The sequence below is a fragment of the Tachyglossus aculeatus genome, chromosome 22 (genome assembly GCF_015852505.1).
Source record: "Tachyglossus aculeatus isolate mTacAcu1 chromosome 22, mTacAcu1.pri, whole genome shotgun sequence".
In the NCBI taxonomy this organism is placed as follows: Eukaryota; Metazoa; Chordata; class Mammalia; order Monotremata; family Tachyglossidae; genus Tachyglossus; species Tachyglossus aculeatus.
The window spans coordinates 1,988,375-2,004,104 of record NC_052087.1 but is presented as its reverse complement, the minus strand read 5'-3'; the positions used below and the strand labels follow the sequence as shown (position 1 = coordinate 2,004,104).

The window sequence follows — 15,730 nt, the reverse complement described above, 5'->3', positions numbered from 1 at the left end:
GGCTAGAGAAATAGCAAAAAGATTCCCTGTTTGCATCAGTGCTTAGAACAGTGCTTGGCACGTAGTAAGCGCTGAACAAATACCATCATCATCATCCCTGCCTTCCTCCTGTGTTCCTCCTCTCTTATCTCTCCCGATGTTTCCTCCGGCTAAGCTGCCCGTCTTGACTGCTAGAAACGTTTTTTAAAGGGATCAAAGGGGAGAGATAAATAAAAAGGGGAAAAGATGAAGGCGGGTAACGGGGAATATATAGAATTCTGGGTGAAGGCAGGGAAAAGGAATGAATTATTGTTCCATTCTGATCTTAAGGGGTCAGATTGAGAAGCAGCATGGTCTAGTGGTTAGAGCCCAGGTCTGAGAGTCCCAAGGACCCGGGTTCTAATCCTGCCTCCGTCATATGGCTGCTGTGTGACCTTAGGCCAGTCACTTCTCTGTGCTTCAGTCACCAGGCTTGTTAAATAGGGATTAAAACGGTGAGCCCCACTTGGGACACACACGTTGTCCAACTTGATTAGCTTCTATCTACCCCCAGCACTTAGTACAGTGCCTGGCACATAGTAAGCACTTAATAAATATCATTGAAAAATTATGCATTATCTTGGATTCAAAGCAACACGGAAATTTGTTTCTTTTTTTTAACTAATTACATTTTTCCATTGTCTGTACTTTAGAAAAAAAATGTGTGGAAGCAGCGTGGCTCAGTGGACAGAGCCTGTGCTCTTGGGAATCAGAGGTCACGGGTTCTAATCCTGCTCTGCCACTTGTCAGCTATGTGACTTTGGGCAAGTCGCTTGACTTCTCTGTGCCTCAGTTCCCTCATCTGGAAAATGGGGATTAAGACAGTGAGCCCCACGTGGGGCAATCTGATCACCTTGTAACCTCCCAGCGCTTAGAACAGTGGTTTGCACATAGTAAGCGCTTCATAAATTCCATCATTATTATTATTATTATTCCCACCCTCAGAGCCAGGCGCTGCATAATATAGAATTAAACTCAGTTTGGGCAGTGGATAGCCAAATCACACGATATACACCTTCATAGGACGAAGACTCATTTCCCGGAGACGAAGAATCTATATTGTTAGAGGATAAAAATACATGTATTATCAAACAAAACAACATAGAAAAGAGGATTCTAGGGTAAAAAACCAGTAGTAGTAGTAGCAACAGCAGCAGTTTCTACTGAGACTATATTACTCTATTTATTAATTATTGCTCTATTTATTAATTTATTACTCAATTTATTTTACTTGTACGTATTTATTCTATTTATTTTATTTTGGTAATATGTTCTGTTTTGTTCTCTGTCTCCCCCTTCTAGACTGTGAGCCCACTGTTGGGTAGGGACCGTCTCTATATGTTGTCAACTTGGACTTCCCAAGCGCTTAGTACAGTGCTCTGCACACAGTAAGCGCTCAATAAATATGACAATGAATTGAATGAAATGAATGAGAGCCACTTGGTGCGGTGCACTGTATTAGATACTTGGAAAGTACAGAATAATCAATTAATAGTGGTATTTCTTAAGTGCTTACTATGTGCCAGGCTCTGTAGTAAGCGCTGGGGTGGATACCAGCAAAGTGGGAGGGACCATGGGGGGCTCACAGCCTCAATCCCCATTTTTCAGATGAGGGAACTGAGGCCCAGGGAAGTGAAGCGACTTGCCCAAGGTCACCCAGCAGACAAGTGGCGGAGCCGGGATTAGGACGCGTGGACTTCTGATTCCCAAGCCCGGGCTGTAGCCATTATCCCGTGCTGCTTCCCAGCACGTTGGACGTGTTTCCCGCCCCAAAGCAATTTACCCTCTTACAGAGGAGTTAGCCGTGGAAATAGGGTAATAGTGGTACCTCTTTGCATCCAATGTACTGGGGTAATAATGGCAGCCCTTTGGATTCAGTGCGTTACAGCAATAGCCAAACCCCTTTAGATCCAGTTGTGTTGGTGGTTGTTGACCCACCACCTTGGATCCAGTGGATTAGTGATAGCCTTGGGATCCCCTTTGGGTAGCTGTTCCTCGTTGGGTTCGGTCCATTGGCAGTTCTGGGGCTCCACTCTGTTTCTGGACCCCTCCTGTTCCCTCCTCAGCAAGGCCCCTGCCAGCTTTCTGGCATTTCGGGCTCTGTGGAAAGAGCCCGGGCTTTGGAGTCAGAGGTCATGGGTTCAAATCTCCACTCCGCCAACTGTCAGCTGTGTGACTTTGGGCAAGTCCTCCCTGGGCCTCAGTGACCTCAACTGGAAAATGGGGGTTAAGACCGTGAGCCCCCCGTGGGACAACCTGATGTGCTTTGCACATAGTAAGCGCTTAATAAATGTCATTATTATTATTATTTTTCCCCTTCACCGCCTCCCCCATCCCTGGCCCCCAGACACGCCTGTGGGAGCCGGTTTGTTGTGCGGGGCTGATGGAGCTTTGGGGGGAACTTGTGGCCAGGGAGCACCAGCTGATCAGTATGGCTTAGTGTTTAGTAACACTAAATGAGAATGATTAAGCGATGGCTTAGGGTTTAGTAATAATAATAATAATAATGATGGCATTTATTAAGCGCTTACTATGTGCAAAGCACCATTCTAAGAGCTGGTACAGTGCTCTGCACCTCGTTGGTGCTCAATAAATACTACCCCCTTCTAGACTGTGAGCCCGTTGTTGGGTAGCGATTGTCTCTGTTGCCGAGTTGTACTTTCCGAGTGCTTAGTACAGTGCTCTGCACACAGTAAGCACTCAATAAATACGACTGAATGAATGAATGCTTGTGCTGCAAAGGGGCCAGGCCTCCTGAACCCAGCTGCCTGCAAGGGAAAGCTGAGCTCACCTCTCCAGCCTCGCCTGGGAGGAGGCCACAGACCCAATCCCAGGCCAACCCTAATTCCAACCCCTGTCCCATTTCCCATTTCCAATCCCAGCCCAGCCCCACCCCCAGCCCCAGGCCCAGAAGTTCAGGGGAGCCTGTGCTCAGTGTTTCTCAGACCTGGAGACCCACCTGGCCCCCTAAAGCCCCCCTCCGCACCAAATAGCCTGGTGACGTATAATAATAATAATAATAATGATGATGGTATCTGTTAAGCGCTGCAAAGCACTGCTCAAAGCGCTGGGAAGGTTACAAGGTGATCAGGTTGTCCCACGGGGGGCTCACGGTCTTCATCCCCATTTTCCAGAGGACGGAACTGAGACCCGGAGAAGTGAGGTGACTTGCCCAAAGTCCCACAGCTGACAGTCGCAGCGTGGCTCAGTGGAAAGAGCCCGGGCTTTGGAGCCAGAGGTGATGGGTTCGAATCCCGGCCCGCCCACTGGTCAGCTGGGTGACTTTGGGCGAGTCACTTCACTTCTCTGGGCCTCAGTGACCTCATCTGGGAAATGGGGATGAAGACTGTGCCCCCCCCCCCCCACGTGGGACAACCTGATCACCTTGTAATCTCCCCAGTGCTTAGAACAGTGCTTGGCACAGAGTAAGTGCTTAATAAATGCCATCATTATTATTATTCTTTGGGCCTCAGTGACCTCATCTGGGAAATGGGGATGAAGACTGTAACCCCCCGCACATGGGACAACCTGATCCCCGTGTAATCTCCCCAGCGCTTAGAACAGTGCTTGGCACAGAGTAAGCGCTTAAAAAATGCCATCATCATCATTATTAATAATAACAGTGAGGAGAAATGTGGTATCTGTTACCTTCCACCATCCCCCCGGATGCAGCAATTTTAGAGAGATGCAAGTACGTTGTTCCCACCACATCATTCCTGGTCAGGCGGTCCCTGCGTGGAGGGGGGGAAGAGTACGGGTCAAAGTCCATCCCCCAAGCCATGTGATTGGCAAGTGGGGGCTCTCACTACAGAGTCCGCGCCGTCCAAGACCTGATCCCTGTCCCTCCACGCCTGGCCATCCCCTCACGCCAGGCCTCACCCCTCACACTTGGGACTCTGTTCGGGGCATGGAGGGACACGTTCCCCGTGGGGTGGTCTGCTTCTGGGGCAGGGAGGGCATGGAGCCCGCGACGGGCCCAGGATGCACCCAACCACAGACGGGCTCTTACCTCCACGCCCAGCTGGCCCAGTTGAAAGCCGGATCCCATCGGAAACGGGATGGAGCCCGGCTGTGAACGCCCTTACCTCCACCCCTGCCGCCTGCCCTCTGATCCTACCTGGGCATCGAGATGCCCCAGAAAGGGAGGGGTGATGAGCCCTGCTGGGCGCCGCTCGCTCTGGCCAGAAGGAAAGAACTCGGCATGCCAGGCAGAGCGACCCGTCCGCCCTGAGCCCGGATGGAAGCAGGAGCTGATACTGCCGGGAGCCTCATCGGGGACAGGGATGGGAACTACTCTGATGATCTCGTATCTACCCCATCTACCCAGTTTGGCCCATAGAAAGCGCTGAACAAATACCACTAAAAAAAGAGAGAGCACCCGAAGCGGTCTTGCCGTGCCCCCCCATATCCTGGTCTTGCCCTTCCCGTGTCTGCCGCCACCTCGCATCATCCCGGTTATTTGGGGGGCTGCTAGTCCACCCAGAGGCCCAGCCCTCAGGGGTAAGGAGGGGGCGAGGCAGCCTGCAAATCTACCGCTCCCGGATGGCAGGACCCTCTCTCCGGACCCTCTTTCCAGCTCTGGGGTCAGGTCCAGTTTCACCTCCAACCCACAGAAGCCAGGTGGCTGGCATTCGCCCGCCCCTCCCGGGCCTGCTTCTCACCGACTGACCCCTTCCCTCGGTGGTCTTACCAGTCAAACACCGTGAGTTTGATCTTCTCGCACACCGAGGGGAACTGTCAACGAGAAAACGACACCATCTGCCCCGGGCCTGAACCAAGCGGAGTCGTACCAACGGTTCCCAGAAACAAATCCAACGGCCGGATCGATTGAGCGCTTACTGTGTGCACAGCACCGTACTAAGCGCCGGGGCGAGAACAACAAGAAACGGACACATTCCCTGCCCGCCGCGAGCTTACGCAACCTTGATTTGAAGATTGACAACTTGATTCCACTCTGGATTGGCGTTCTTCTCGATGACGTTCGTGGAGACCTGCGGACCCGAGGAAGAAGGAGATATTGACCCCGGTCGAATCCTGCAGGGTGAGGTTTTCACTTCACCCCGCCCCGGGAAAGTGAGTCCCCTGTAGTTGCTCCCGGAGAGGCTCAGGGAACCCAGCATTTAAAACAGTGCTTTGCACATAGTAAGCGCTTAATAAATGTCACAAAGAAGTGGCCAGTCTGATTGGCCCACTGAGCAGGTAAAAGCGAATAATAACGTTTCCACTCACTCATTCAGTTGTATTTATTAAGCGTTTACTGTGTGCCGAGTACTGTACTAAGCGCTTAGGAGAGTACAACAGTAAACGGACAAGTTCATGCCAACCCTCAGCATGTGGGTATATAAGTATATTCACTGAACGTTCAGTTTCATTTATTCCAATTCGCTCTCTCTATTTCTATGTCTATCCTACAATTGGAGGGTAAGTTTCTTGTGGACAAGGAACTTGTCTTGTGCTCCCGGTGTACTTTCCAAGAGCTTAATAAATCAACAGAAGTAATAGTATTTGATTGAATGCTTATTGTGTGCAGAACACTGTACGGCACAGAGTACAGTAAACTCTACAAATACTCAATAAATACAATTACTACTATTTAACTAATGCTCATCCTTTAATTTTCTGTGATGAATGCAGGGAGCGGTTCTTCACAGGATCTGCAACAAGCTGCCTGTGGCTCAGTGGAAAGAGCCCGGGCTTTGGAGTCAGAGGTCATGGGTTCAAATCCCAGCTCTGCCAACTGTCAGCTGTGTGACTTTGGGCCAGTCACTTCACTTTTCTGTGTTTCAGTTACCTCACCTGTAAAATGGGGATTAGAACTGTGAGTCCCCCGTGGGACAACCTGGTCACCTTGTAACCTCCCCAGTGCTTAGAACAGTGTTTTGCATGTAGTAAGCTCTTAACAAATACCATCATTATTATTACTAAAGATAGAAGCTAAGCTCTCCTTTATCTACTGTCCAATGGTCAAAATGCGGGAAATACCCAGGAGGCAGGTATTCTTTCCCCATCCGTAGTGTGTGACTGTAAACTTTTCTGCCCTAAGGACAGAAGCCTGGGGCAAAGCTAGGGTGTGGCTCAGTTGTGGCTATGGGGCTGATGCAGAGAAACCCCACCAATATCTGCTGCTGGGCAGAAAAGGGCTCTGGAAGGGGCCGATTTACACTTCCCTTCTCCGGGCATACGCCTGGGAGAAGAATCGGAGCTTACGGAAGCTCTCAGACTCTAAACCCTTTGTGGGATGGGGATTATCTGATTATCTTGTATCTACCCTGGTGCTTGGAGCATATCAAGCTCTTAACAACTACCATAATTATTCTGAGTCCCAGTTTATAAGGATTTTAGAGTCTAGTAATGAGCGAGGAGCACTGCTGTTCAATGTCTCTATTTTTCTTTGTCCTGATTTAACACTCAAGCTAATATTAGCCTGGTCTAGCAGAAAGAATGTTAACTAGAGAAGCCGAGTGGCCTAGTGAATAGAGCATGGGCCTGGAAAACAGACGGACCTGAGTTTTAATCCCCACTCTGCCACTTGTCTGCTGTGTGACCTTGGGCAAGTCACTTAACTTGTAAGGAGCTCCCATCCCCAGAAACATGGAAAAGGTATCCACTACCCACCCATCCACTCCATCCATCTGCCCACCCCACCCACTCACGCACACATCCATTCCCTCGACCATCCACTCATCAACCCAATCATCCATGGATGTACCCTCGCACTCATCCATCCATCCACCCACCCAACCCATCCAACCATACATTCATAATCCAGACACCCACGCGCTCATCCATCCATTTATCCTCTCAGCCATCCACCCAACCATCCACCCCCACCTCCAACTTCTACACACTCGTCCCTCTGCTCAGAGGTTAATTTGTGAAAGGGTTGACTCCTCCCTGGGCCAGGTCCACTGGTGTCTCTTCCCTCTACTTCTGATGTCAGACACAGCCCCCTCAAGCTCAGAGACCTCTTTAGAAGCTGCTTCAATTCTGGCGTCAGTTGACGAGCTATCGGGTGTTTTCAAGGCTCCTCCCTGGCCAGTGGGGTCTGCCCCACGCCCTCCCGCTGGTTCGCTTACATACGCACCTTCTTTCCAGCAAAGCAAACTTCCACAAATGGGTCCACCAGGTTTTTCTTGTCCGCATTGCCTCCGAACATCTCCTTCACGGTTTGGGAAAAGGCGTCGTCCACTGGGAACGGTGGGGGAAATGGAAGCCATTACATTAGCCTGGGCCCCTGGAAGGCCCTCCATTCAGCAACCAGTTCTTGGGGTTGGTGAACCAATGGACTCCGTCCCCGCCCCCACGTTCAATCAATCAATCAATCAATCGATCGTATTTATTGAGCGCTTACTGTGTGCAGAGCACTGTACTAAGCGCTTGGGAAGTACAAGTTGGCAACACATAGAGATGGTCCCTACCCAACAGTGGGCTCACAGTCTAGAAGGGGGGCTCGCAGTCTAGAAGATTGGTTCCAGCACCAATCCAAGGGAAATCTACCGCCGCTAAAGGCAGGGTCTCAGAGATTGGCTGGATCGATCTGGTTTCCACACAGATCGACTCCGGGGCCTGGAATTCCTGGGGGAAGGAGATGTAAATCAGATCGGGGTCTTCCTGCTGTTGATAGCTGAGAAGAGAAGGTGGGGAGGAGGAATCCCCAAGCTGGGGAACCCCTCCACTCAGACTGCTTCCCCTCTGGCTTTGGGAGGGTCCGATTAATCTCTTCTCTCATGCACAGAGTTGGGAGAGGGGTGGGACTCGCGTCAGAGGGCGGAACTGGGGCCGTTCCCCAGCCCGTTCATAGCCAGGGCTGTTATGAATCGATCAATTGATTGATGTAAGGTTTTGAGCTGCAAGGATGGAGGAGCAGTTGGCCGGATAACTGGGGCTGCCCTACCTGGGATGTTGGAGGTGGGGGTGGATGGTTGGGTGGATGGCTGAGAGGATAAGTGGATGGATGAGCGCGTGGGTGTCTGGATTATGAATGCATGGTTGGATGGGTTGGGTGGCCGGATGGATGGATGAGTGCGAGGGTATGTCCATGGATGGAAGGGGAGCCTTTGGAGGTGGAAGGCGGGATGGTTTGGGATGGGACGGTTCCATTAGGGGCTGGTCTTGGTTGATGTGGCTCAGGCTGAGTGGAGCCCACAGAGGCTTCGGTTTCACGGGTCACCCTGAAGCACTGCCACTCCATCTCAAAAGCTCTTCCGACAACTGCTCTTGGGCTAGGGGACTTGGCGTTGGGCCATAAGATTTGGCTTTGGGCTATGAGATTTGGCTTTGGACTATTGGATTCGGGCTCTGGGATCTGTCTTTGGGCTATGGAATTTGCAGCGTGGCTCCGTGGAAAGAGCACAGGCTTTGGAGTCAGAGGTCATGGGTTCAAATCCTGGCTCCACCAGTTGTCAGCTGGGTGACTTTGGGCAAGTCACTTCACTTCTCTGAGCCTCAGTTACCTCATCTGTAAAATGGGGATGAAGACTGTGAGCCCCATGTGGGACAACCTGATCATTTTGTATCCCCCCCCAGCGCTTAGTGCTTTGCACATAGCAAGCGCTTAACAAATGCCATCATTATTATTATTAGAATATTGCTTTGCACATAGTAAGTGCTTAATAAATGCCATTATTATTATTATTATTTCATGCTACAGGATTTATCTTTGGGCTATGGAATTTGACTTTGGGCTACGGGATTTAGTTTTGGGCTATGGGATTTGGTTTTGGGCTATGGGCTTTGGCTTTGTGCTATGATATTTGGCTTTGGGCTCTGCGATTTGTCCACGGGCTCTGGGATTTGGCTTTGGGCAATAGGATTTGTCTTTGGACTGTGGAATGTGGCTTTGGGCTACGTAATTTTGTTTTGGGCCAGAGATGTCCTGGCTTCCCCTGGACAGGCTGGTGATGAAGGAGTGGGATGAGGAGCCCCGGCTGGTCCTGCCGAGAGCCTGGCCTCAGTCTCACCGGCTAGAAGGAGTTGGGGGAGAGGGGCAGGGGAGGTCGCGGTGTGGTTGCCAAAAGACCTGGCCCATCCTGGAGCCCGGAGCGGGAGAATGCTGATGGCTCAAAGCTCCTGCCCACTGCTAGTGGCCCAGGGCCTGGGCTGAGGCGGGTGGGAGTCTCGGCAGGGGACGGCACGGTTAAATAGAGGCGGGGAGGTGCCGGGCCAGCAGCCAAAGCCAACACTGCTTCCCAGCCAGCTCCGGCTCAGGAGTTCAACACCCTCTGAGCCCTCGGCGGCTCCCAGATTGTCCACACGCTTAACATCTGGGGCCGGAGCCCAGGCGCAGCGTGGAAACCCCCGGAGCTCTGGGAAGGGGCTAGGCCGGTCCAGGCCTGGGAGCGTCATCACCCTGTGGGGGCGAAAGCGGGGGCGACCGGACCGGGAGGGGGTTGTGGCTGGCGGCCGTACTCTGGGGGATGTCCTCGGCTCGGTAGATCTTCAAAAGGAACGTCACCCAACGCAGCGCGATCCCTGCGGGCAGTAACAGGTTACTCTCCACATCGTCGCTGTCGTCGTGGCGATCCCTCTTCTCGGGCTGGGGGAGACACGTGATCTTAGATGACCTGCCCAGGCCCGCGGGGAATGGTGCCCCTCGACCCCAGCCCTGTGGCCTGGATGGTGATCCCAATGGGGGCTGCGCTGGCTGCTTTAATAATAATGATAGCATCTATTAAGCGCTTACTATGTGCGAAGCACTGTTCTAAGCGCTGGGGAGGTTACAAGGTGATCAGGTCGTCCCACGGGGGGCTCTCAGTCTTCATCCCCATTTTACAGATGAGGGAACTGAGAAACAGAGAAGTGAAGTGACTTGCCCAAAGTCACCCAGCTGACAATTGGCAGAGCTGGGATTTGAACTCATGACCTCTGACTCCAAAGCTCGGGCTCTGTGATGTCTTTCCAGAGCGCTCAGCATGGATCACCCAGGATTTCCACATCCCTAAAGAGGTGGTTTGACAAAGGGAAATAGCACATGTCTCTTGCCCTGGCTCTGCTTTCTGTGCGACTTTGGCCAAATCACTTAACCTCTCTGAGCCCCAGTTTCCTGATTTTTAAAATGGGGATAAGATACCTGCCCTCCCTGCCGCTCAGAGGGCGAGCCCATGTGGGATCCGATTATCTTGGACACAGCGTTTGGCAGGTAGGAATCAGCAGAGAAGCAGCGTGGCTCAGTGGAAAGAGCCCGGGCTTTGGAGTCAGAGGTCACGGGTTCAAATCCCGGCCCCGCCAACTGTCAGCTGGGTGACTTTGGGCAAGTCACTTCACTTCTCTGGGCCTCTGTTACCTCATCTGGAAAATGGGGATGAAGACTGGGAGCCCCCCGTGGGACCACCTGATTACCTTGTAGAACAGGGCTTTGCACATAGTAAGTGCTTAATAAATGCCATTATTATTATTATTATTATTATTATTCTCTGGGCCTCTGTTACCTCATCTGAAAAATGGGGATGAAGACTGTGAGCCCCCTGTGGGACCACCTGGTCACTTTGTAACCTCCCCAGCGCTTAGAACAGTGCTTAATAAATACCATCGTTATTATTAGGAATCAGTTAATAAATGGTGCGATGAAAACTGTCCCAGGACAGCTTCAGCCTACTGTAGGAGGTTGCCACGGACACCATGAGGGCCCAAGGGGGTGAGATGTTGAGAGAGGGGTTTGTTTATGGCCGGCCTGCTAGCCCTCCTTGACTGACCCACCCTCAGAGGGCAACTTCATCCCCAGATACCCTTCGGAGAGGAGGCTATTTGGCCAGAGCCTGTTTTCTGCGAGCAGCTAGCAAGCCCCAGAATGAGGGCAGGAATCTTTCTACCATCTCCCATTGTATTGTTCTCTCCCAAGCGCTTAGTACAGTTCTCTGAGCAGTAGTAATAAAAATAATAATTGTGGCACCTGTTAAGCGCTTACAATGTATCAAACGAGGCAGCGTGGCTCAGTGGAAAGAGCCTGGGCTTTGGAGTCAGAGGTCATGGGTTCAAATCCTGGCTCCGCCACCTGTCAGCTGGGTGACTTTGGGCAAGTCCCTTCACTTCTCTGGGCCTCGGTTACCTCATCTGTCAAATAGGGATGAAGATTGTGAGCCCCCTGTGGGACAACCTGATCACCTTGTATCCCCCCAGTGCATAGAACAGTGCTCTGCACATAGTAAGCGCTTAATAAATGCCATTATTATTATTATTAGATCATCAGGTCCCGCTTGAGGCTCTAAGAAGGAGGCAGAACAGGGCAATCCCCATTTTGCAGATGAGGAAACTGAGGCACAGAAAAGTTAAGTGATTTGCCCTAGATCATGCGGCAGACAAGTGGCAGAAACGGGATCAGAACCAGGTCCTCTGACTCCTAATAATAATAATAATGATGGCATTTATTAAGCACTTACTATGTGCAAAGCTCTGTTCTAAGCACTGGGGAGGTTACAAGGTGATCAGGTTGTCCCACATGGGGCTCACAATCTTAATCCCCATTTTACAGATGAGGTAACTGAGGCACAGAGAAGTGAAGTAACTTGCCCAAAGTCACACAGCCGACAATTGGCGGAGCCGGGATTTGAACCCATGACCTCTGACTCCAAAGCCTGGGCTCTTTCCACTGAGCCCCACTGCTCCTCAGTAAGCACTCAATAAATTCCAATACCGATAATGGAGCGGGAGGGGAGAGAAGAAAGATTTGGGGGCAGGGAGAGCTGGGATGGAAAGGCAGGAAGGGGGAATGTCTGGAGCCCTGGAGCCGCATGAGAGGCACAAAATAATAATAATAATGATGATGGCTTTTGTTAAGCGCTTACAATGTGCAAAGCACTGTTCTGAGTGCTGGAGGGCTACACGGTGATCAGGTTGTCCCAAGTGGGGCTCACAGTCTTAATCCCCATTTTACAGATGAGGTAGCTGAGGCTCAGAGAAGTTAAGTGACTTGCCTAAGGTGACACAGCAGACATGTGACGGAGCTGGGATTAGAACCCGTGACCTCTGACTCCCAAGCCCGGGTTCTTTCCACCGAGCCACGCTGCTTCTCCTTGTCTTCTCTTCTCGTGTCCCAGGAGACACTGGACCCCCGCCTCCCCCCGAGCCTCCCCGGCAGACCCTCCGAGCCGACCGCCTCGACACTCACGGGAGGTTCGTCACCGGTGCCCAGGATAAACATGCTGACTTTCACGTAACCTTTGGCTCCCGAGCTGGTGTCTTCAGGGTCGTTGAGAAGGAGCCACTTTCTCATGACTGCGTGCCCTGGAACGGAGGGGGAGTTCGGACCCTTCTTCAGCAGGGAGACCCCCATTCCCTGGGTCACCGTTTCATCCCGCGGTACCCTGGGGCCACCCTCCCTCTTCCCCTGGCAAGGCCAAGGAGTGACCCACACCTGCTGATGAGACAGGGCTAGGGAAGTGTTATGAGGCCCTCTGGGCCCTAATTCATCCAATCGTCTTTATTGAGCGCTCACTGTGTGCAGAGCACTGTACTAAGCGCTTGGGAAGTCCAAGTTGGCAACATATAAAGACGGTCCCTACCCGACAGCGGGCTCACGGTCTAGAAGTTGGCCTCCAGTGCCATCTTCTTGCCCCTCAGTGAGGGCCGGCAGGAAGCGGAACTGAGCCCAAGTCCGCGGCCGTGAGCCCGGGTTGGAGGGACGCTGGCGGTTTGGGCCCCGGGACTCACCTGGCTCATCGTAAACGTAACCGATGTCGATCTGGAATCGAGATTGGAAAGAGTGAAATCCGTTCAAATACGGTGGCCACCCACCCCCACCCCTAGAGAAGTCCCCTCCTCCCTGGAGATGTCCCTCCTCCCATGAAGGCTGTCTGGCGACTCTGGGTGCTCAACATTCATTCATTCATTCAATCATACTGATCGAGTGTTTTCGGTGTGCAGAGCGCTTGGGAGAGGACGATATAACAATAAACGGACACATTCCCTGCCCACAACGAGCTTACGGTCGAGGCCACTGAAGCACACAGAAGTGACTTGCCCAGGGTCACACAACGGGCAAGAAACTCCTTGGGGGCGGAGATTATGTCTACCAACTCTACTGTCCTCTTCCCAGAGTTTAGTACAGTGCACTGCACACAGGAGACTGTCAGCTCCTTGTGGGCAGGGATCATAATAGTAATAATAATAATAACAATGATGGCATTTATTAAGCGCTTACTATGTGCAAAGCACTGTTCTAAGCGCTGGGAAGGTTACGAGGTGATCAGGTTGTCCCACGGGGGGCTCACAGTCTTAATCCCCATTTTACAGATGAGGTCACTGAGGCCCAGAGACGTTAAGCGACTTGCCCAAAGTCACACAGCTGACAATTGGCAGAGCCGGGATTTGAACCCATGACCTCTGACTCCAAAGCCCGTGCTCTTTTCCACTGAGCCACGCTGCTTCTCTATCATGTCTCCCCCTTCTAGACTGTTAGCCCGTTGTTGGGTAGGGACTCTATCTGTTGCCAAATTGTACTTTCCAAGTGCTTAGTACAGTGCTCTGCACACAGCAAGCGCTCAGTAAATACAATTGAATGAATGAATGAATCATGTCTATTCACTAACAGGTACATACATATATACCTGTATATATGTTTGTATGTATTTATTACTCTATTTGTTTATTTGTACAAATTTATTCTATTTATTTTATTTTGTTAATATGTTTTGTTTTGTTGTCTGTCTCCCCCTTCTAGGCTGTGAGCCTACTGTAGGGTAGGGACCGTCTCTATATGTTGCCAACTCGTACTTCCCAAGCGCTTAGTACAGTGCTCTGCACACAGTAAGCACTCAGTAAATACGATTGAATGAATTAATCAATGAATGAATGAATGAATGAGAGGCCTACCCTGACTGAGCCCTCATTTCCCCTTTTCACCTTCCCCTGTATGTCGCCTAAACATTTAGATCTGTATCCCTTAAGCAGTGGATACTCACCCTATCCATCAGCGTTTAGAACAGTGCTTGGCACATAGTAAGCGCTTAACAAATACCATCATCATTACTATTATTATCTTTATTATTATTATTATTATTGTTATAGCCCCACGGCACTGATGTACATATCCTTCAATGCTACTATTTCCCCTCTCTGTAATTAATTTTATTATCTACCAACTCTGTAGACTGTAAAGCTTCTTGTGGGCAGGGATCAATCAATCAATCGTATTTATTGAGCGCTTACTGTGTGCACAGCACTGTACTAAGCGCTTGGGAAGTACAAGTTGGCAACATATAGAGACGGTCCCTGCCCAACAGTGGGCTCACATGGGCTCAGTGTGGGGGGCGAGGGCGGGGAGAGGTGTGACAGAGGAATGTTATCCCACTAATCCAGGCACGTGATGTCATTATATTACATCGTGTGCCCACGTAGCCTGACAAGATGGCGTCACGTGGAACATGGCAGCATCCTCAGGGCGGCCAAGGTTGCCAACTTGTACTTCCCAAGCACTTAGTACAGTGCTCTGCACACAGTAAGCGCTCAATCACTACGATTGAATGAATGACTGAATATAGCTATCATTCTATTTGTTCTAACGTATAGTCTATAGTCACTATAATAGTCACTATTATTATTATTATTATTATTACTTGTCGGCTGTGTGACTCTGGGCAAGTCACTTAACTTCTCTGGGCCTCAGTTCCCTCATCTGTAAAACGGGGATGAAGACTGTGAGTCCCCCGGGGACTGTGAGCCCACTGTTGGGTAGGGACTGTCTCCATATGTTGCCAACTTGGACTTCCCAAGCGCTTAATCCAGTGCTCTGCACACAGTAAGCGCTCAATAAATACGATTGATTGATTGATTGATTGATCACTTCCTATGATGGTCCAAAGACCCCTTAAATCGAAAAGACCAACCGCACCCAGAACTCTCTTCCTCTCTTCCAAGCTCTCTTCCTCTCCCAGACTGAGCCCCCCTTTTCCCTCCCGTCCTCCTTCTCCTCTCCCCATCGCCCGTTGTTGAGCCGATCAATAATTCAGTTCTTCCTCCTATCCCTTCTAGACTGTGAGCCCATTGTTGGGTAGGGACCGTCTCTCTATGTTGCCAACTTGGACTTCCCAAGCGCTTATTACAGTGCTCTGCACACAGTAAGCGCTCAATAAATACGATCGAATGAATGAATGAATCGCCCACCCTCCCTCCTCCCCCCTTCCTCTCACCACAGCTCTTGTAATAATCATAATGATGGTATTTGTTAAGTGCTTACTACGTGCAAAGCACTGTTCTAAGCGCTGGGGAGGTTACAAGGTGATCAGGTTGTCCCACGGGAGGCTCACAGTCTTCATCCCCATTTTACAGATGAGGGAACTGAGGCCCAGAGAAGTTAAGTGACTTGCCCAGAGTCACACAGCCAACAAGTAATAATAATAATAGCATTTATTACGTGCTTACTATGTGCAAGGCACTGTTCTAAGCGCTGGGGAGGTTACAAGGTGATCAGGTTGTCCCACGGGGGGCTCACAGTTTTAATCCCCATTTTACAGATGAGGGAACTGAGGCCCAGAGAAGTTAAGTGACTTGCCCAGAGTCACACAACCAACAAGTAATAATAATAATAGCATTTATTAAGCGCTTACTATATGCAAGGCACTATTCTAAGCGCTGGGGAAGTTACAAGGTGATCAGGTTGTCCCAGGTGGGGCTCACAGTTTTAATCCCCATTTTCCAGATGAGGTAACTGAGGCCCAGAGAAGTTAAGTGACTCGCCCAAAGTCACACAGCTGACAATTGGCGGAGCGGGATTTGAACC

At 50.8% G+C, this 15,730-nt stretch overlaps 1 protein-coding gene across 2 annotated transcripts in view; it reads right to left on the bottom strand.

Moving 5' to 3' along the window:
* MYOF (myoferlin) overlaps positions 1 to 15,730 on the bottom strand; it is a 156,189-nt gene that overhangs the window by 79,992 nt on the left and 60,467 nt on the right. Inside the window, exons 10-17 of one of the 2 annotated variants that reach the window (XM_038764076.1) lie at positions 12,664 to 12,694; positions 12,122 to 12,237; positions 9,427 to 9,553; positions 7,103 to 7,206; positions 4,941 to 5,009; positions 4,709 to 4,752; positions 3,667 to 3,749; positions 1,034 to 1,072 (exon numbers count right to left, since the gene is read on the bottom strand). In XM_038764076.1, coding sequence (XP_038620004.1) covers positions 1,034 to 1,072; positions 3,667 to 3,749; positions 4,709 to 4,752; positions 4,941 to 5,009; positions 7,103 to 7,206; positions 9,427 to 9,553; positions 12,122 to 12,237; positions 12,664 to 12,694 — 613 coding nt within the window. The remainder of the gene's footprint in view (positions 1 to 1,033; positions 1,073 to 3,666; positions 3,750 to 4,708; positions 4,753 to 4,940; positions 5,010 to 7,102; positions 7,207 to 9,426; positions 9,554 to 12,121; positions 12,238 to 12,663; positions 12,695 to 15,730) is intronic. The other variant, XM_038764077.1, reaches the window with a different exon arrangement.